The sequence below is a fragment of the Eptatretus burgeri genome, chromosome 7 (assembly GCF_056783735.1).
Source record: "Eptatretus burgeri isolate ZD-2024b chromosome 7, Ebu_testis_v1, whole genome shotgun sequence".
NCBI lineage: Eukaryota > Metazoa > Chordata > Myxini > Myxiniformes > Myxinidae > Eptatretus > Eptatretus burgeri.
The window spans coordinates 22005401-22027637 of NC_140967.1; the positions used below are offsets into that span (position 1 = coordinate 22005401).

Sequence of the window (22237 nt, forward strand, 5' to 3'; positions counted from 1 at the left end):
CATAGAAGTAATGTCTATTTTTTTGGTCTGCATATTTTGATTGAATGTGAATGACCTCCATTTTTTATGACAAGGTGTTTTAAAGGGGTTTTAATTTGAAATTTAAGTATGCAAAAATGTGGAAATCTTTCTTGATGAATTGTCAAATTTATAAAATACAGTAAACCCTCAAATATCGTGGGGTTAGGTTCCTGGAAAATGCTGCGATAGTGAAAACTGTGATTGTGGAAACCAAGGGCCAATGGAAAAGAGGAGGGGGATGATCGTTTCCTGGGCTTCGAGGGGGAGCGAGGAAAGGGAAGGCGATTCATTGATCGGAAAAGCATCATCAGCTTTACGATGAAGTCGCCTGCAGCATTTCAACTATGGAAAAGGGTAACATGATCCTCAACTACCTTAACTTGAACATCGATCTTTCCTGCTTGGAAGGGAAGGTACGAGGTATGGCATCCTCTTCCAGAAGAGTGTTGTCTGTGTTAAAAACCTACTCCGGCATAAATCCCTTCATATTGATTAGTTTCATGAGCTGCGGTTGAGAATGGGTGTTTGAGAATGGGGTTCAAGTCCAAATCTCGGTAAATAAGGGTTTGGGAATGAGGTTCCAGTGAGGTTTTGCGAATAATGTTTGAATACGGAGTTGGAAAATGAAGGTTTGAGAATGAGCAAGAGAACAATTTGGAAGATTCTACCAACAATCATTGACCCTATAATGGTGGCCCATAGATGCTGCATTTTCACCTCGTGCCAACCCATCTAACAACTCGATCTTTTCGCCCAACATCACAAACTTTCTCGGCCTTTTGGTAAAACTAACTTTGTCCATAACTTTATGTTGGGTGTTATTAAAAACGGTGCACGACAAACAACACGGGGCTTATAATGGAAGATAATCATACACGCACGGGATGCAAACAATGACTCATCTCAGCTTAAAAACCACGATTGGTCGAAATTAAATTCCGTGATAACTAAATCTGAACAGAATAGGTTGCTCACGATTTGTCAAAACCTGCAATATTAGAACCTGTGCTATTTGAGGGTTTACTATACAATAATCCAACAAAAAAAAATAAAGCTTTAACTGTTCACATGTTCATGCTGCATCCAGAACTGATTCTCTTGCATAATATTTTGGGTGTGTTGAACTGCTTTCTGATTTATTTCCTTCCATCATCTTCACAGAGAGATCTGCAATGTTTGTGGAAGAAACTTCATGCAACAGATGTTCCTGTGGTTTCCTGACTGAGGCTGCACTCCAATTACACATGGAAATGTACCATCAGGACTCCAAGGATGAAAAGCAAGAAGGTTCCAATTCTTTTCATCCTGATTCTCTCCATAAAGACGATTTGGATATTCACTTCAACATCTACAGTAGTGAGCATCCTTACGTGTGTTCATTTTGTGGGAAGGCTTTTCGATGGCCGTCACACTGTCAGAGACACATGAGGATCCATAGTGGTGAGCGACCATACACGTGCAGTGCATGTGGAAAGGCTTTCGTTTATTCATCGGCCTTTCAAGAACACATGAGAATTCACAGTGGTGAACGACCCTACAAGTGCTCTACATGTGAAAAGGCATTCAAACGATCTTCAACCTATTTGAGACATATGAGGATTCATAGCGGAGAGCGACCCTACAAATGCTCAACATGCGGAAAGGCTTTCATTCGGTCATCAGCCTTTCAAGAACATGTCAGAATCCATAGCGGTGAGCGTCCCTACAAGTGCTCTACGTGTGGAAAAACTTTCAATCGTTTGTCAACTTGTCAAGAACACATGAGAATTCATAGTGGTGAGCATCCTTACAAGTGCACCACATGTGGAAAGGTTTTCATTCAGTCTTCCACCTATCAAAAACACTTGAGGACTCATAGTGGAGAGCGTTCACTTAAATGCACAATATGCAAGATGTGTTTCACTCAGTTATCATCGTATCGTGATCACATGAGTGGACATAGTCGTGAATGCCAATATGAATGCTACAAATGTGGAGAGGCATTTGATCTCTCAGCTCTTTATCAGGAGCACATGAGGATTCACAGAAATGAGTGTTTGTACAAATGCTCAATATGCCAAAAGGCTTTTAATCGATCATCAGCCCTGGAAGAACACATGATAATCCACAGCAGCGAACATCCCTTAAAGTGTTCTTCATGTGGAAAAACGTTTATTCAGTTAGCACCCTATCAAGAACACATGAAAGTCCACAACAGTGAGGAACCTTACAAGTGCACTACATGTGGAAAGGTTTTTATTCGGGCATCAAATTATCGCATGCACTTGAGGATACATAGTGGGGAGCGTCCATTTAAATGTACGATTTGCGGAAAGGCCTTCGCTCGGTTATCGACCTGTCGTGATCACATGAAGATACACAGCGGTGAGCGTCCATACAAGTGCAGTACTTGTGGGAAAGTTTTCCTTCAGTCATCGACCTACCACAATCACATGACGACCCACAGCAGTGAGTGCCCATACAAGTGCTCAATATGTGGAAAGGCATTTAAGCGTTCATCACACTATCAGAGACACATGAGGATTCACAATGGTGAACAACCGTACAAGTGTAGTACATGTGGAGAAGCTTTCTTTCAGTCATCATATTTGCAAGAACACATGAGTACCCATGGTGAATCCCCCTCGACAGCCCTTCAGTGAGTAGGAGCCTTTAAAAATCTCAACATAACCATATGACTGTTGAACAGACAAATGTGAATCGGCAATGAAGAGGAGCTGATCATTGTGAGCCGTTTGAAAAGCAGATGCTCAAAGAGATCCAGCACTGACATCCCTGACACAAGAGCAAAATGTGGGTCCTGCTCACAACTACACATCAGAAGCTCTGCGAACTTGAAAGACCAATACAGGTAGCTGGTACAAGCCCGACTGTGGATGAAGAGAAGGCTAATCATCTCGTGAAAGGTGGCGCAAGCAATACACATTGACATTGGCACTGGATGGGAATGAGGAGGGCGATCAGGATGAATGAAAGAAAAGAAAAGAATGAGGATGAGGATTAGTACAAACTTTTAGAATCGTGGCCACAAAACATGAAGTAAAAGTGATGCCATTCACTTTTACTTCATAAAAGGATCACAACTCTACGGATACAAAGCATTAACAATTGCTAGTTTGTTGCAGCACAATACATTCAAGAGAGACAGAGACAGAGACAGAGACAGAGACAAGGCAAAAAAATAAATGCTACGAGATAAATGCCTGGTCTTCACAACAGCAATTGAAGGCCATTAGAGAAATACTTGAAGTAAAGAAAGGAAACGGGACAATTAGGACATTTCAAGAAAAGAAACAGAAGCCTTGAAATAAGAAATATAATCCAGATAATACATGTATTAAAAAACAAACAAACAAATCAGAGTCCATTGCCATGACCAGCAAACTCATAATAGAAATGATGTTTTTTTGGGGTTTTAAAAAAAAGAAAATTGTGTTAGCATCTGTTAGAAATATCCAGAAGTAATTTTATGAATGTGGGAACAAGAGACAAAATATCACAACTCCATCTTCCCTCCTTCTGCACTCCCCCCCCCCTTCCCCAACAAAAAGATAAACTTGAAGATGTATGGAGAGAAATTTATGAAGACCCCCCCAAAAAACAACAATGCAGAATGGATCAAAAGCTTAAAATGAAAGAATAAACAGGAAATACCCTTGGTGATGTTTATTTTTTATTTTTTGGATTTGCACCCAATTTTTCCACATGATTTAACACCTCAAACCTAATCGGTCCTACGTCCCCTTTGCTCTCTGTCACCTGTCAGTTTGCCGCTGCCCTATGTCACCTACCAAAGCTCCATTGCCCTGAGCCATGCTGGTGTGTTCAGCTTCTATGTTGCTGCTCTTGGCTCCTTTGAGCCCTCTTTGCCCTGATTCTGTCCCAGGTGGACCCTCGGCCCAATACCATAGCCCATTGTGCCTCCATCTTTCCTCAAGGGCTCGTTGGCCGAGCACAGCCACCTGCCCCTCATTTCCTCCTCGGCTTCTGCCGAGCCAGAGGCCTCCACGGATGATGGAGTTAGCCCCCAACTTTTCTCCTCATCTCTCATAAGTTCTTCTATCTCTGTTCTATCATATATTTCACTTGCATGGCCAAATTCAGCTTGTCCTGGAACTTTCTTGAAATTGTTTTGCTCTTTTCACAGTCATCAACAACTTGATTGTGCTTACCCTCAAAGTACTCATGTTCTTCTTCAAGTCCATCTCCTTCACCTTCATCTTGCTGCTCCTCCACTTCAACATGCCCTTGATCATTTTCCTCTTTCGCCTCTTCATCTGGCTCTCCATTCATCTTCATCTTCCTCTACTTGCCTCCTCCCTTAATCTTCAGCAAAATCCATGAGCACAGTGCCACTGCTATGTACCTGGAACAGGGCCTGTCCCACTGCTTGAGCGCAAGTCAGCACCTTGTGGTTCACCTTCAGCACTCATACAGCAATTCCTCACACCCTTGCAAGTGCTCTTACTATCAGAAGCCCATGATAACCCAGATCTGACCTCTGCGAGCACCAAATTATCCTCCACGAACATTGTCTGTGAAGGATAATAGCTCCGTGGGCATCCCAACCCAACCAAACACCCTATTGGGGTATTTTTGCCCTTGGGCCCTATACTGCCCTCTTTGGCCTCGACACCATCCTCTTGGGGGTTTCTCTGAGTTCTGTACTGCCCTCTTGGGGCTCTATTGCACCCTCTATGGACTCCATGTTATTTTCTCCAGGGTACATTCTAGTCTCTACAGCGTCTGCACCACTTTTCCCTGCAGGGTCTAACCTGTCCTCCATGTGGTCTACTATACCCTCCACTGCCCTCCCACGGGCCGTCCACAGCCCTCCCACGGGCTCTGTAGCATCGTCCATGTGGTCTATACTACTTTCCACGGATTCCTACTTACCATGAGTGCTGTTCTCTCTCTTCCTCATAGCAGGGTTCTCTGTTATCTATGACGGGGATTTTGCTATCACTCACAATAAGGTCTACCTCATTTCTTCTCACGAGCATTGTTCCAGCTTTTACCCTTAGTTCTGCAATGACCACCACCCCAGGCATTTCTGTCTCCAAAGTGACCAACACCATTTCACCCACACCAGTGCTGATCTTTTACTCAGCTGCCATTTCCTGTGGTTCGGTTGCTACTTCCTGTGGTTGGTCGCCACCTCTTGTATCTCGGCAATCACTTCATCCGGTCATCCCAGCTGACCTTCAGCCCAGCATTCATCATAGCAAACATTTTCATATTTGTCAATTGCTCCTAGTCTCTGCTCATAGGCATCCTATTCGGCATTCCATTTCTCCTTCTTGGCCTTACTATTGGCCTCCCTCCTGGTCTCAATTTCAGACATTCTCTTCTGGTGGGCCTCCATTGCACCCCCTGGTGGACCCTCTGCCTCCCTCTCTACCAATGCTACTTTAACATTGAATAAATGCCATCCTCTTTAGATGCATGGGCTCCTCCATAGTGTTTTCATTTTCTTAAACAAAATAACAATTATCCCCTCAACCTGACTTATTAATGAATTTTGTGCTGAAAATCGCACTCAATTTTGAAATTCGAATTAAACCTTCCCCTGACACCAGCCAAATTGAGATTTCAATGAGGGGAATGATCCCACTTGTTTACCAAATTGTAACTGACACCGGTATCCCGAATGGATAGCCCAAGGCCAACCAGAGATAGATGCCTTTAGATATCTGGGTGTGGAGGCAAAATTGTGCTCACGCGCAGAAATCTGTGTGGTGTGGTAGTGAAATAATTCATCAGGTGGTGCTCGCCACAACGATGGCATGAGTTCTGATAATTTAGTTACACAGAAAGCACGAATCCACGTCTTAAAACCGGCAGTGACAATGGAATTTAAAAAAAGGATTCGGAGACTGGAAACAAAAATAAAAAAATGCAGCAATTCGAGAGGGGGGGGGGTTGGAGGGCAAAAACGACGTCAGGAAACCGCTAAGCCAGACACAGAACGGTCTCAGCGCCTACTTAACCAAATATTAAACATCACATCAGATGTGTTCAAGAAAGACAATTATGGGGAGGTGGAGTATGGTAGAACAAGGGGGCCTTCTCTGAGGTGCCGAGAGGGTGCGGTGGGGGCGAATAATGTGCTAAGCATGAGCGGCACATTCTCTGGCTGGAAGACTCAACGGTGCAGTCTGAGACTGCAGCTAGTGCTGGTCCTCTGCTCATGATCCACACCTCCATAATCTGCAAATTGTAGCCATTCTCAGCCCGATCTTCATCGACCTCTTGTTCAGACCTTTTTTTTCTCATTTGTCTCCTTGTTCTTCCCCATCTCCTTGTTCTCTGATATCGGTTCCCTCTGTGTTCACTTTTGCGATGGCTTTTATTGGCTAAGCCCTGATGTCAACACTGCACGCGTTGATACGCCGTTGCTTCTGTGGCGGTACGCGTGGATACGCCGTTGCTTCTGTGGCGGTACGCGTGGATATGCCGTTGCTCCTGTGGCAGCACGCGTGGATACGCCGTTGTTCCTGTGGTGGCACGCGTGGATACGCCGTTGCTCCTGTGGTGGCACGTGTGGATACGCCGTTGCTCCTGTGGCGGCACGCGTGGATACGCCGTTGCTCCTGTGGCGGCACGCGTGGATACGCCGTTGCTCCTGTGACGGCACGCGTGGATACGCCGTTGCTCCTGTGGCGGCACGCGTGGATACGCTGTTGCTCCTGTGGCGGCACACGTGGATACGCCGTTGCTCCTGTGGCGGCACGCGTGGATACGCCGTTGCTCCTGTGGTGGCACGCGTGGATACGCCGTTGCTCCTGTGGCGGCACGCATGGATACGCCGTTGCTCCTGTGGTGGCACGCGTGGATACGCCGTTGCTCCTGTGGCGGCACGTGTGGATACGCCGTTGCTCCTGTGGCGGCACACGTGGATACGCCGTTGCTTCTGTGGTGGCATCGTCGGGATTTAATTGGCAACCATGGTGAAAGACAAGTGATATTCAATAATGGAAAAAGGAGAAGAAGACAGACACGGACGGAGCTTCAGGGTGACAGTGAGCTCACTATAAACACGGTCTTGGCAGCTACTAAGTGAGTCACTCCACGATGTCTTCTAACATTAACTATGAAATTACCATATAATTAACCCCTTCGTCACCTCCCTAAGTTATTTTTGTAAAAATATTTTCCCTCTGCAGAAGGTAAACACTTTAAGCCAAATTCACATGGATAAGCATACCGAATGAGAATTATGCACCATATGTTCCAAATGATTATTGATATTTCTTTGTATATTGATACCTTGAGGATAAGCTTTGCTTTTCGGGACACATTTCTGCTTTGCTTTTGCTATGTGTGATACTGGTGATATTGTATGTCACTTCTACGGATATCCCCAAGTTTACAACAGGAACAGTTGTGACCATATGTAACTGCAGTTGTATACATTATACAGCAGTGCAAGTAGTACATTTGGGGGAAATATCCTGTACTATAACAATACAATAAGTGTTTCTTGCTCTTTTTATCAACTCTGAGATACCAATACAGTGATGAGTTAAAAAAAAAAGATATGGCAATGGCATTGTATTTTCACGTGTAATGGAATAAAGATCGCACGCACGCACGCACGCACGCACGCACGCACGCACGCACGCACGCACACACACACACACACACACACACACACACACACTTGTGTGCCTGGTGTTTTACCACCTATGCATGCAAATACAAAAACATAGCCATATCTTATGATTCCCTTTCTTATTCACCATGTGACTACGACACTGTAACGCTATTCGTCTCTCGTACACCTCTCATACATGTGTGCATTTGCTCATCTGGACATCGATGCATCGCTGACTTTTTCAAAAATACACTGCCAAGGATGTAGGCCTTTGGGATATTTATTTTACAGTACATGTAACTGTAGATTGCTATAGATGTAAATATAACTTTTTTTCGTTGCTCAACATTTCATTTTTTATTTATTTCATTTGTGTATACAATAAAATATGATGGCATACTATTGTGTTTTTGCAATCACTCTGCTATGTTAGCAATAATTACCTCTGCCACCAAAGGTGGACAGAGGTTGTTTTCACTCCTGTCTATCTGTGAGCAGGATATCTCAAAAAGTTAGTGACAGATTTGGATGAAACTTGGTGGACTGTTTGGGTGTGTGACGAGGATGATTTGATTCGATTTTGGTGAAGATCTGGATCTGGATACAATATTTAAAAAAAAACAATTTTTTTCATCATTCAGAGATGGGGCTAAAAACAATATTCAGGATAGCATGATATTTCAAAAGGTTGTGGAAGGATTTGGACAAAACTTGGTGGATGAGTTGGTTCGGTGACAAGCCGATTTGACTTTGGGTTAAGTCGCGTGGATACGCCATTTCGACTTTGGTTAAGTCGAATCTGTGGTGGCACCCGTGGATACGTTGCGGCATGCGAGATGCAGATCCGGCCTATCAGTGGGATACAAAACATAAACTGTTCAGCCTGGCGGAGGTATGTGCTCCACGAGTGTTGTCTAGTTCCACATGTCAACACCTTTCTCACACACCTAATACCCTTCATATTCCCATTAATCATGGTATGCTGTGCACTTACTTTTTTCAGTCTTCAGGTACCATTAGTTGTGACTTAGTAGTTTGCTTTGCTATATGTGACACCAACCAGTTGCAGAGTATTAAAGTGTTCTGAAGATATTTTTAGTATTTGTAAACTCAAATAATCTCTCGCTCTTTATCAAGTCAACTGACTGTACTCGAGCTGCAATCTCATGCAGTATGTGATGTATCCCACCACCTTTTTCTTCTCTCTCTATTTGTTTTTTTTTTTTTTTGGTCTACGAGTATATACAGACACGAGTGCAAACACAAACACATCTTGCTCTTCATATAATGAAGTTGATGTGGTTCCGACATGAAATTTAAAGGTAGCTGGGTACACGATGGTGATGTCTATCTATGTCTGACCTCCCCAGTTTTGACAAATGACCATTACTGTTTGAAGCATGCCAGCATGCATGACGTTTTATATGCTGTCTCTTGCGGAATTGTTTTGAGAGCAACGCATTTTGTGTTTGACTTGGAAGGTGCTGCATTGTACAGCACATCAATTGTCTTTGAAGTGTTCTGTGACTTGAATACAAAATACATAATATTCTATGTCGTGTTTGTTTGTGGAGAGAGGAGGAAAGGGGAGTCTGAATTCCCTTCATGTGAGAGCATAATGCACTTGAAATGGATGCATCGCACAATTACATTTTTCAAACAGAAAACTCGTATTTTGTGCCTTATTGGTGGCATCCGACTCCAAAGATTCCATATGAAAAACAAAATGTTGAAGATATTGATTCGTGCAATTGAAGCAAAAACAAAATAACGCATCGGCAAAGGGTTTTCTGAACAGTTGATGGAAATGAGGGGCAACAGCAATGATGAAGATATTGAGCAAGAGAAGCTTTGATTCTAACCAGATCTTCATGATTTTTCAATAGGTTTTTAAAGGCAGTAGATTGAGCGAGGTGGCTGAGGTTGTTCAAAGTGAAGAGGATTGGTGTAGACGGGGGAGGCAGTTGTTGAAATCACAAAGTATGGGACAACCATTGTTGCTGAGAAGACATTAACAATTATATTCAGGAATAAAGCAGAGGAGAATCTGGAAGGAGTGTTGCTGGCGAGTTTGTGGATTAGTGTGGTTAAGTATACATTCTTGTAAGATTTTGGTCGACAGTTTCGACAAGATGGCGGAGAACTATGAAATGAGAATCTATGTCCAGAGAATAAAGGTGACATGATCTTGCAACATGTGAGAGGCAGGATTTATCTTTTCTGTAAAAGTAGGGCAGTTGGACCAAATTGAATAGCAGAGCTATATCTTCAAAGTACATTAACAAAGGATGACAGAATTTTGGAAGAAATTGGTGCACCCTTGCCGGGAAGATGTCTTTTGACGTAAAAGTTTTTCTTGCTCAAGGAAGTTAATCCGGATATTTATGTATCCGGCCAAGTTGCTGGATTGCAGCAGTTCATGGAGCTAGCTTCGAGGGGAGAGCAGCTCTCCATCAAGCTGCAGATGTATGCCTTGTAGGTTGAGAGGAGTTCAGGCGTGCCAAGGAAGGACTTAGTATGATGGAGAATACCCAGTCGGCGGCTGGCTTTGGAGGCCAACTTTGAAATGTAGTTTGCCCAAGAAAGATCATGCTGATTGTGAGATACAGGAGTTTGAATGACTGAACCTCCTCAAGAGGATCGTTAAGAAAGTAGATAGGAGGGTTTGCCAGATGGTCCTTTCAGAGATAGTCACAGTGTGAGATTTGTCAGGATTGATAGATATATTCCAAGTGCTTGAGCAGCTTGTGATTTTGTCAATATTTGAAGAAAGGGAAGAGGCTACAGCCTGCCTGTCTGAAGGATGAGGAATGTCATGGCATAGTGTTGTCATGTTTTAATTTTTTTTTTTTTTGTATAGCATGTCGAGGCTCGTGTAAGAGCTAACACAGAGAACATATAACAAGGCAGGAGACAAGAGGGGTGGGAGAAAATAGTGGGGAACAGAGACAAGAGCTCTGTGGAAGAGAGAGGGATGGGGTGGGGTAAACAAGATGGTACTACAGGGAATTTGAAGGAGGTGGTTTAACGGGTGTAGAAGGAGGTGGATTCCATGGCATGAAGTCAAGCTAGGTGTGAGACAGGAGCACCACCCCAGAGGGGAGAGCAGTACTCCATCAGGTTGTGGATGAAAGCTTTGTAAGTGCTTAGAAGAAGCTCAGGTGTGCCAAGGAAAGACTTTGCACGATGTTGGATGATGCCCAGTCCGTGACTGGCTTTGGAGGCCAGCTTGGATATGTGGCTTGAATGTAAGACAGTTTGGAGGCCCAAAAGCTTGAATGAAAGGATTTCTTCAAGGGGACTTATTATTATAAAAGTAGATAAAAAAGAGGGGGGAGGGGGGTTCCAGACGGTCCTTTCGGAGAGACATCGTGAGTGTGAGATTCATCAGGATTGAAAGACATGTGCCAAGTGTTTGACCAGCTTGTGATTTTTATCCAGGTCTGAAGAGAGTGAAGAGGCTGCTGCTTGCTGATCAGAGGGATGAAAAATGGTACGGTTGTGGGTGGAGTAGTCAGCAAAGAGGTAAAAATGATTTTCCAGAATGTCTGAGAGATCATTGATGAAAACAAGAAAAAGCACAGGGCCTAGAACACTGCCTTCAGGAACTCCAGCCTGGAGAGGAAGAGGAGATGAGAGTCATCATCAAATAGTTAAAGAGCATTTTCCAGAGAGTCAACGAGATTATTGATGAAGATCAGGAATATAACTAGGCCCAGAATACTGCCTTGGGGAATTCTAGCCTTGACAGGGAGAGGAGATGAAAGGATTCCATTCAGTGCCACACATTGGCTGTGAGAGTCGAAGTCAGTAAGCCATGTGTGGAGTTGGCCTTTTTGCCATAAGCAGAGAGTGTGGAGAACAAGGAGGGATGCCAGACCATATCGAAAGCACGAGATATGTTTAGGGAGATGCCTCTGATTTCACGTCTGGCATTGAGGATCTCCATCCATTTTTGGGAGAGCAGACGCAGCATGTTGAAGGTGGAGTGACTGTGTTTGAAACCAAATTGGTGATCTCAGATGGGGTTGTTGGAGAAAAGGAAGGATTTAAAATCAACTGTGATGATGAATTATATGACCTTGCTGATGATTGGAAGTCAGCTTATCGGTCGGTCTGCAATTAAGGGGATCAGTTTTTGCACGTTTTATGTTGGGTATTACTGTTGGCTGATTTCCAAGCAGATGGAAGATGACATTGGGAATATGACAGGGTGAAAGGGCAGAGAGAGGGGATGTGCACGAGCAGCAGAGCAGGTTTTTAGGACTTGTGAGCTGATGCGGTCCGGTCCAGTAACAGAGTCAAGGTTTGAAAGAATGCAAAAGACAGAGTCCAGGACCATCTCTGCATTGTCCATCTTCGTGTTGTCTATCTGTGTTTCTTCCCTTTGTGCAAGCAATGGGTGGACCATTCCCGAAAAAAATTTGGGAATAAGATTTTGAAGGGGGAGGGGAAGTTCTACCAAATAAAGCAAGAATGTTGGGACTGTTTGCTACCCGTAGCATCAAATATTGTTTCTCGTTTTCTCCCACAGGAAAGAGGCAGAAGGGACCTGAAGAGCCTTCATTTAAAGCCCCACCGTGTACAGTCCCATCTCAGCATGCACGTTCGCGTATCCACGTTGTTCATCTTTGCATTGTCCATCGTCTTGTTGTCCATATTCGTGTTATCCATCTCCTCATTTCTTCCCTTTGTGCAATCACTGGGCGGACCATTCCCAAACTTTCTTGGAAAAAATTGGGAGTAGGAGATTGAAGGGGGAGGGGCAGTTTTACCAAATAAGACAAGGTCAGGACTGTCTGCTACTCAGTGCATCAGAGAATGTTTCCCATTTTCTCCCATGGGAAAGAGGCAGAAGGGACCCAAAGTCCCTTCATGGAATGCCGCAGAGTGCACGGGTTCATCTCTGGGTGCAAGATCGCATCTCCGGGTTCAGCTCCGCATTGTCCATCTCCGTGTTGTCTATCTCCATGTCTCTTCCCTTAGTGCAATCAATTGGCGGACCATTCCCAAACTTTCATAGAAAAATTTGGAAATAGGGAATCGAAGGGGAAGGGGGAGTTATACCAAATGAGACAAGGTCGGGACTGCTCTCTCTCCCTCCATCATCCTCTCCTCCCTCTCCCCTCCTCCATACTCTACTCCCTCTCCCCTCCTCCATACTCTCCTCCCTCTCCCCTCCTCCCTCTCCCCTCCTCCATACTCTCCTCCCTCTCCCCCCACCTTCCTCTCCTCTCTCTCCCCTCTCAAGGTCGAGACTGTTCGTTTCCCGTTTTCTCCCATGGGAACGAGGCAGAAGGAACTTCCATAAGTCCCTTTATGGAAGATCCCATAATGCAAAGTCCCATCTCGGCATGCGGAGCCGCATCTCCGCGTTTTCCATTTCCGCGTTGTCCATCTCCGCGTTGTCCATCTCCGCGTTGTCTATCCGTATTTCTTCCCTTTGTGCAATCAATGGGCGGACCATTCCTGAGCATTCACGAAAAAAATTCTCCCCTCCCTCCTCTCTCTCCACTCCCCCGTCCTCCTCCTCTCTCTCCACTCCCCCGTCCTCCTCCTCTCTCTCCACTCCCCCGTCCTCCTCCTCTCTCTCCACTCCCCCGTCCTCCTCCTCTCTCTCCACTCTCTCCACTCCCCCGTCCTACCAGGATTTTCTCCTTCCATGAACTCCATCACGTTTAGCATTTATACAACTATTTTCTATGTTCTTATGCTAATTCTCCCACACTGTGTCCACCTGCCAAGGCCAACGGCCAGAGACGCTGGAGGGGGGAGGGAGGGATAATTGTCCCTCCTGCATTTTGCTCGGAAAAAAAGGGGCAGAAAGTGTCTTGTCACATGTATCCCCAAAAAGGTCTGATGACATTGCTGTAACTTCTCTAATGTAACAGGTTTCCAAGTTGCATCATATCTTTTGGCAGGAATTTTGTCATCACAAATGTTTCAGAGCCTTTAGGAATCATGCAGATCTCCAGACTTCCTCAATAAACGATCCACCGATTCCAATCTGTCCTGTATTTCATCAATTTTCACTGCGACGTATCCTGGCACTGCGAAATACCTCTACGTATCCTGGCAGCGAATGGCGCCACCAAACAAGCCGACAGTTGCCATCAAGATACGTTTGATAGGGAGAGTGCTTTGCAGTTCACGATCACCAATTGACATCTTCACTAGAATTCACGGACTGGTGTTTGTTTGTCGTGCAACTCCGATAGTTCTGGGCTGATTACATTCAGACTTGATACATAGGATCAGCATGACCCCAACTAATTATGGGAGTGTTTCTATCTTTGCCAGTGGTCTTGGGTGGGGGAGGGGGAGGATGCAAATTCTCTACGTAAATGTATCTCGTGGAGCGCCACCTCTAGGTGGTAGAGGGTATTACAAGTCTCCACCATTTACAGTGCAGTGTAGTATTTCTGTCCTCACATTTCCCAGTACAGTGAGGTGTTTTGAATTATAAGCAGTAGGTATGTTTTTGCTTCAAGCACGTAACCCAGGTTATTTGTTTTTTTTTCCTCGACGGAGCTGTCAGTTACCTATAGACCACCAAAATATGGGTATTCTTCTTCTTCTTCGTTTGGTATGACGTCACAATCGACGCTGGGGACCTGAGTATGTGCCTTTTCAAGGTTTGATATCGTTCTTTATCCGTTTCAGCTGTTTCCCAAGGTTTGAAAGCTGTTTTTTCCCAAGGTTTAAATTAATTGTTCAAATTATTAATTAATCCAAAGGTTTGAATTTTCCCAAGGGAAACAACTGTTTCCCAAGGGTTTGAGAGCTGTTTTTTCCCAAGGTTTGAATTAATTGTTGTACTTGGTAGACATTTGTGAATACATTTACAGAGAGAGGGGCGAGAGAGGAGGGGCAAGAGAGGGGGCGATATTGTCACGAATGACGTCACAGCACCGTGTCTTGTCATTGGTCGACAGATAAATGGCCATAACTTGGGAACCGCTCGTCCGATTAATATCAAACCTCGAAAAGGCACATCCGCGGGTCCCCAGCAATATTCCTGGCAAGTTTCAATCAGATCGGACTGGCGGTCATCGAGAAACGGCAGTCGCATACAGACACACACACACACACACACACACACACACACACACACACACACACACACACACACACACACACACACACACACACACACACACACACACACACACACACACACACACACACACACATTGCTGGAATTATAGATAGATTATTATTATTATTGTTATTTCTCCTCAAATTCTGCCCCCCTAGCCCTTTTACTGCTCTGGCATTCCTGGACAGAATGGATTTAGGAAAAAAAACTGGAAATCTGGAAGGAGGAGAGCTTGGGATTGGGGTTAACGAGGGCATACAATATCATGGTTTTGGATCGGGGATAATCTGAGATGGTGGTGAACAGCTGTCTTGAAGAGCTTGAGGGAAGAATGAGATTGAAAAGGGTGTTGAAGTCAGTGTGACCACTCCTCATTTTCATAAATGCCAAGGTGAGCCAATGAAAAAAGCCAAGAATTCACAAGGCTTCAGAAAAGCGATTATAATAGAAAACCAAGACGCCAAGGTGAACAACGAATAGCCAAGATCTTGTGAAAAAAGCCAAGGAGTGGTCACACTGGTTGAAGTTAGTTCCATTGGTGGGAAAAAAAGAGAAACAAATGAGTGGAGTTGAGCAGTGATCCTGGACCGAGGAAGTTTTACCAGAAGGAGGTTGATGATGGACCGTGGTGTGCCCTGCAGCAACATGGGGAGGACAAAACATGGAAAGAGCAGAAGATGCAAGACCAGAATGGAGGTGGCAGAAGACCGAGAGACTACCGAGCTGTCTGCGATGGCGAAGTGATAAGCCCATGGACTCGGCTTCAGTGCGGGAGATTCCAATGATATTGAAGGCCTTGGTATCCACAGCATCAAGCTGAGCAAGATGTGAGGCAGGGGAGTCAGGCCAAGGGGGGGGGGGGGGAGCAGTTCTCCACCAAGCTGTGAATGAAGGCCTTGTAGGTGGGTAGGAGTACAGGTGTGCCAAGGAGGGACGATGCATGACGAAGGATGCCCAGTTGTCGACCGGCTTTGTCGGTCTTGGAAGGATGTCTACAATGAGGATGGCCATTCTACCACCAAGAACCTGCAGGTGCTGACTTGAAATGTCTGCAAATTTTAAATCGAGGTGTGATCACCAGTTGATGGAAACTTTCACATCATATCCAACCTCCAAACTCTGTTTAATATTCCTTTAGAGGTGCAAAAAAATCCTAATGATATATACATTTAGTTGGATAACAAACCAGGGATATTTCCTTTTGTATATAAACTTGATTTATTTGGGGTTTTTTTTTTTTCTCAGCACACCTGGTGTTGGTTTAACATCTTCGATTCTTAGGGCCCTCATGAGTTTGAGCCCTCCTCGTGCTGTTGACATAACAGTGGGTGGGTTGACTCAGCCTGTCATCCTTCCGTGGCCGGCAAAATGAGTACCGTACCAGCTTCCTGGGAAGAATGAGCCATTGGAGTATCCCGTGTCGGAGTGTTGACCCATCCAGGATTGTGCTCCTGAGCCAACGGAAAACTGTCTCTGCAGCCCGAGATGCGTCTGAAGCTGCGAAGGGAGTGGTTCTTCTTCTTCACCTTATACACGAAGGCTCATGCATGTGAAGGCTCATCATCATCACCTGAGTTGTTTTGATTACTCGGATTATTTTGGCAATGGAGGAGGTTAGGAAGACAGAGCTGGGGAGACAGAGCTGGGCAGTCTTTGCTGACGTCTCACACCAAGTTCTTCCGTCGTTGTGAGTGGCTGAAGCCCCCAGGCTCCCAAAATATTATCCGAATCTGATTGGGAGCTTACCTGGGCATGGGGAACATTGAGCACCAGGCTTGCACCCCCCGCCGGCTTCGTCTTCCCTCGTCCCTCAAAACCGAAAACATCTTCCTCCGCACATCAACCACAATCCCATCGAGTTACTCTTACTCCTGGTAAGGTTAAACCTTTTACTAGAGTGACCTCCAAGTGTGTGTTTTAACACGAGAGAAACTGTCACGCTCGAAAAGCTAAATAAAGATAACGATGACGTCACATCGCCTGAAACGACGAAGTTTACGGTCTATGGGGGTGTGGCCATGGAAGTTCGCAGCGATTCGGAAAACGTGGACCGGATTTCCAGCGATAAGGAATTCCACAAGGACTTCAAGCTGCACGTTTATGCCAATAAAACGAGCGGGAAAAGATTTATTCGGATCCACCCGGTAAGGTGCGTGATTAACGGTCTCGCTTTGTATAAACAGAGAATAAAAGTAATTAGTCCCATTAATAAAAGTTGTCGCTTCGGATATTGAACGGTACGTGGCTGTGAAGTTCAAACGATCGTTATTGTAATAGTTGTTACTCAAATGGGGAATCGGAGAGAGACCCCTTGGGCCCTGGACTGAGGTTGGTGCAGCGCAGGCATGATGGGCCAAATGGCCTCCTGCGCCAATGTTTTTCACCTCAGAGAATGAGTTCAGATCCATGCGGCTCGTGTTCTCCATGACGGGTATTCCTTGCAGTCCGGCACGCCAGGATAGCGGCCTGTGTGGAGAGCGGCCCTCCAGGGTTGGAATCGAGGATCCACGAAGTAAAGAGCGGGAGGACGGACGTTCGAGAGGAGGTTTTCCCGCCACGCGAGGTGCGCGTGGACTCGCTCCGAGCCGGTGAGGACGCAGTGCTGTGGTAATTACCTCAACTTGTACAAGCAACAACGTTTCACTTCACATGTCGGTGAAATAAACCTCATTATCGTTTTAATATTTAGAAGTTGGACGTGGACGTCGCACGTCGAGAGGGACTCGGTCTTCCGTGGGATACTCGACGGACGGACTTGTGTGGTTGTGCGCGGGTATTGGTTGGGTGTGTGTGTGTGTGTGTGTGTGTGTGTTCGTACAAACAAACGGTGTGTGTATGTGTTTGTGTGTGCGTCCTGTCGGCATTGAAGGCACCGAGCCGTCGTGTCTTAGGCTTGGTGGGGACGTGTGGGGCTTGGTGGGGACGCATCTGTTAGTAATAAATTCCTCTCCACTCAGGGTGCTGCTCTTGGGCGATGACTCCATCGAAGGCCAACTGGAAATCACGATTCTAAATAGCTGGAGGTATCCATTGGTGTTTCGTGTCTTACCTTGAAAACACTTGATTTCGGATTGAATCATTTGCTTTTGTTTACCCCCCCCCCTCTCCCCCGATAACAATGACGTGTCTTCTTTGGTGTTCTGTTATTATAACCAGGATCGTGATGCACTGATCTCCTGCACTGATGCTTCCTCGATGTACAGGATTTTCATACAAGTGAGGAGGGTACAGGAGTTGTGTCCTGCTAAGGAGGGTACAGGAGTTGCGTAGTGGAGAGGAGGGTACAGGAGTTGCCGACTGGTGAGGAGGGTACAGGAGTTGCCGACTGGTGAGGAGGGTACAGGAGTTGCGTAGTGGAGAGGAGGGTACAGGAGTTGCCGACTGGTGAGGAGGGTACAGGAGTTGCGTACTGGTGAGGAGGGTACAGGAGTTGCGTACTGGTGAGGAGGGTACAGGAGTTGCGTACTGGTGAGGAGGGTACAGGAGTTGCGTAGTGGAGAGGAGGGTACAGGAGTTGCCGACTGGTGAGGAGGGTACAGGAGTTGCCGACTGGTGAGGAGGGTACAGGAGTTGCCGACTGGTGAGGAGGGTACAGGAGTTGCGTAGTGGAGAGGAGGGTACAGGAGTTGCCGACTGGTGAGGAGGGTACAGGAGTTGCCGACTGGTGAGGAGGGTACAGGAGTTGCCGACTGGTTAGGAGGGTACAGGAGTTGCCGACTGGTGAGGAGGGTACAGGAGTTGCCGACTGGTGAGGAGGGTACAGGAGTTGCCGACTGGTGAGGAGGGTACAGGAGTTGCCGACTGGTGAGGAGGGTACAGGAGTTGCCGACTGGTGAGGAGGGTACAGGAGTTGCCGACTGGTGAGGAGGGTACAGGAGTTGCCGACTGGTGAGGAGGGTACAGGAGTTGCCGACTGGTGAGGAGGGTACAGGAGTTGCCGACTGGTGAGGAGGGTACAGGAGTTGCCGACTGGTGAGGAGGGTACAGGAGTTGCCGACTGGTGAGGAGGGTACAGGAGTTGCCGACTGGTGAGGAGGGTACAGGAGTTGCCGACTGGTGAGGAGGGTACAGGAGTTGCCGACTGGTGAGGAGGGTACAGGAGTTGCCGACTGGTGAGGAGGGTACAGGAGTTGCCGACTGGTGAGGAGGGTACAGGAGTTGCCGACTGGTGAGGAGGGTACAGGAGTTGCGTACTGGTGACGAGGGTACAGGAGTTGCGTACTGGTGACGAGGGTACAGGAGTTGCGTACTGGTGAGGAGGGTACAGGAGTTGCGTACTGGTGAGGAGGGTACAGGAGTTGCGTACTGGTGAGGAGGGTACAGGAGTCGCGTACTGGTGAGGAGGGTACAGGAGTCGCGTACTGGTGAGGAGGGTACAGGAGTCGCGTACTGGTGAGGAGGGTACAGGAGTCGCGTACTGGTGAGGAGGGTACAGGAGTCGCGTACTGGTGAGGAGGGTTCAGGAGTCGCGTACTGGTGAGGAGGTTACAAGAGCTGCCTACTGGTGAGGAGGATACAGAAGTTGCCTCCTGGTGAGGAGGGTCCAGCCACAGGAGATGCCTTCTGGTGAGGAAGGTGCAGCAGTTGTGTCCTGCTAAGGAGGGTACAGGAGTTGCGTATTGGTGAGGAGCGTACAGGAGTTGTGTACTGGTGAGGAGTGTACAGGAGTTGCGTGCTAGTGAGGGGGTACAGGAGATACCTATTGGTGAGAATGGTACAGGAGCTGCCTACTGGTGAGGAGGATACAGACGATGCCTATTGGTGAGGATGGTACAGGAGTTGCCTACTGGGGAGGAGGGTGCAGCCATGCCATTTTCCTGCTTGTGAGGAGGGTGCAGGAGATGCCAACTGGTGAGGATGGTGGAGGATTGACCTAATGGTAAGGAGGGTACAGTAGTGGCCTATCGGTGAGGATGTAATAATGGACATAAATTAGGGATGAGTGTACAGTCATGACCTATTTGTGATGAGGGTATCGTCATGACCTATTGTTGAGGATGTTATAATGGACATAATTTGGTGATTAAGGTATAGTAGTAGCCTATTGGTGAGGATAGTATAGTTGTGTCCTATTGGTGATGACACTGGACTGGAACCACAGAAGTCAAACTGGGGATTATAATTTTAATCTTAAAGGAAGTTGAGGTAGTTTTTACTGCCACCGAAAGTGGATGAGGGTTATGTATTCACCCCTGTTTGTTTGTCTGTGAGCACGATATCTCAAAAAGTTGAAAACAGATTTGGACGAAACTTGGTGAACAGGTTGAGTGTATGACAAGGCCAAATTGCTTCAATTTTTGTTGATAATCCGGATCCGGATACTATAGTTTTTTTAAAAAAAAGTGAATTTTCATAATTTAAAGATAGGGTCAAAAACGTTATGTAACAATATTTCAATAAGTTGGTGGATGACTTGGCAACTTGACAAGAACAAGCCAATTTAACTTTGGTTCGGGTGCGGATCCAGATCCAGCCTATCAGGTGGGATACAAAATATATACTGTTCAGCCTGGCGGAGGTGTGAGCTCAACCGAATGCTGTTCTAGTGTCGCATGATTTTGCCACATTACTATGGTATTGTTAGTAAAATCCCAGCTTGTTATTAATCTGGTTATATATAAAATAAAATAAAATTAATGGGCTTCAAGGTGGGATAATCTACCTACTCTACCTCATCTGGTCCACCTATGATCCTCGTCCATTCAATATAGTTGAATCATTTATTTTCCTTGTTACAAGAAGTTGAAATGAATGACCATGAGTTGTTCTACATTGATGTACTTTCCACTTTAAAGAAGTAGCAGTCCTACTTCTAATCATATTGCCTGAGAAAGTCTTTTTGGTCGAGGATGTAACATCGCCTGAGACTGTCTGCTCAATAATGTTTGTTACAAAACTGGTGTAGTACTTAGTCCAATTTTTTTTGGTTGGATACCTTTTGTCATCACTGTTTAATCCCAATCACACTGAACCTCTTTCAGACACATATATATATATATATATATATATATATATATATATATATATATATATATATATATATATATATATATATATATATATATACATACAATATTGCATGGGACTGGTCTTGTCATAAAGAAGGAAGTAAGGTCTCACCAGAGGTAAACTGCACAAGATTGCCTTGAGTGGGAGGCAGGTCTGCGCACATGGGAATTAACATTATCTTCAAATTTAATTGCCAAAACTGGTGCTTCATACATCAATATATATATATATATATATATATATATATATATATATATATATATATATATATATATATATATATATATATATATATATATATATATATATATATATATATATATATATATATATATATATATGAAGACCACAAGAGGAAAACCAGAGATGTCAGGATAAGTCAATTTTGAAGAAACTGAAAAACAAAGTTTCAAGACTTTGGTGGACTGTTTAATAACTGTCTAATAGATTTCTTTTCCAGTAAAAGGAAGAGTGATCATTGGCCGATCAAATTAAGCATGTAGCATTTGCCAAGCTTCTGTGTTATTTAATTTAAGAGCAAAGAACGAATCAATGTTGCAAACTGACATCACTGGTTATTGCCTTGTTTAATAATTGCCATGCAATTTTAACCCAGGATGTGTCGCAAATTCATGCTTGTTGGTTATTAGCATACATTACATGACTTTGGTGATCACAGATTATTTTTTTCAACATTAAACGGTCTTGTTTTGTTGTTTGATTGGTGTTCAACGCCATATTCAAGGGTATTTCGCTTATATGACGACGGATTCTCCATTTCTTACTCCGTACTACTTAATATGATGGAAAACCGGGAGGAAACCAAGGATAAACCCGCGATAGCCGAAGTCACCTCATGTGACTCCCTCATATACCAAAGCAGGTTGATTGGGTGGTGGGTACATCAAATGAGGATGGGTACTCAGACTCGCTAACCATTAAGCCACGCGTGGGTCCCATAAAAGCCACAATAAAGGTTTGACCAGGCTTGAACCACGATATGCACCAACTACGGAGCCCATGATAGAACCAAATAGGCCATTGTAGTGCTCAGAGTTTATGCTGTGATAGTTTTACAACCTTTTATAACTTAGTTTCTCAACTCTGAATATTATGATGGAACAGTTAACATGAATGACGCAGAAAGCCAATCTTATCTGAGTGAAAACTTTAAATTTAATACTTTGCAGAACACAAAACCTGTGATCAAAAATAATAGATCCATGATATAACCAAATAGGCTATTGTAGTGCTCAGAGTTTATGCTGTGAAAGTTTTTCAACCTTTCATTTTTTAGTTTCTCAACTCTGAATATTATGGTGGAACAGTTAACGTGAATGAAAGGGAGATAACCAGGAGTAAAGTACTGACAACTCTGGGTTTCTACTTGTTCAGCTTTGACAACGCTTGTTTTTTCATTGCACGGCTAAACTTTATACCATATAAATTATGTGACACCCCTAGTTATTTGTTAAATTACTATTGTGAGAGGAAACCTTATGTTGCCAACT

General features: G+C 45.0%; 2 protein-coding genes across 23 annotated transcripts in view; both read left to right on the forward strand.

The window, feature by feature from the left end:
- The window catches only part of LOC147022815 (uncharacterized), a 49330-nt gene extending 41310 nt beyond the window's left edge, over positions 1 to 8020 (forward strand). For all 9 annotated transcript variants that reach the window (XM_085887677.1, XM_085887683.1, XM_085887679.1 and 6 more), the window contains one exon: positions 1183 to 8020. In XM_085887677.1, the coding sequence (XP_085743803.1) occupies positions 1183 to 2663 (1481 nt within the window). In that variant the 3' untranslated portion in view covers positions 2664 to 8020. The remainder of the gene's footprint in view (positions 1 to 1182) is intronic.
- Positions 8021 to 16686: 8666 nt separating this feature from the next.
- Positions 16687 to 22237, forward strand: part of EHBP1 (EH domain binding protein 1) — a 340218-nt gene continuing 334667 nt past the window's right edge. For 4 of the 14 annotated variants that reach the window (XM_085887653.1, XM_085887654.1, XM_085887656.1 and 1 more), the window contains exons 1-2: positions 16687 to 16861; positions 17162 to 17305. In XM_085887653.1, coding sequence (XP_085743779.1) covers positions 16722 to 16861; positions 17162 to 17305 — 284 coding nt within the window. In that variant the 5' untranslated portion in view covers positions 16687 to 16721. Of the gene's footprint in view, positions 16862 to 17150; positions 17325 to 17674; positions 17741 to 22237 lie in introns of those variants that run through there. The other 10 variants (XM_085887660.1, XM_085887657.1, XM_085887668.1 and 7 more) reach the window with 6 other exon arrangements.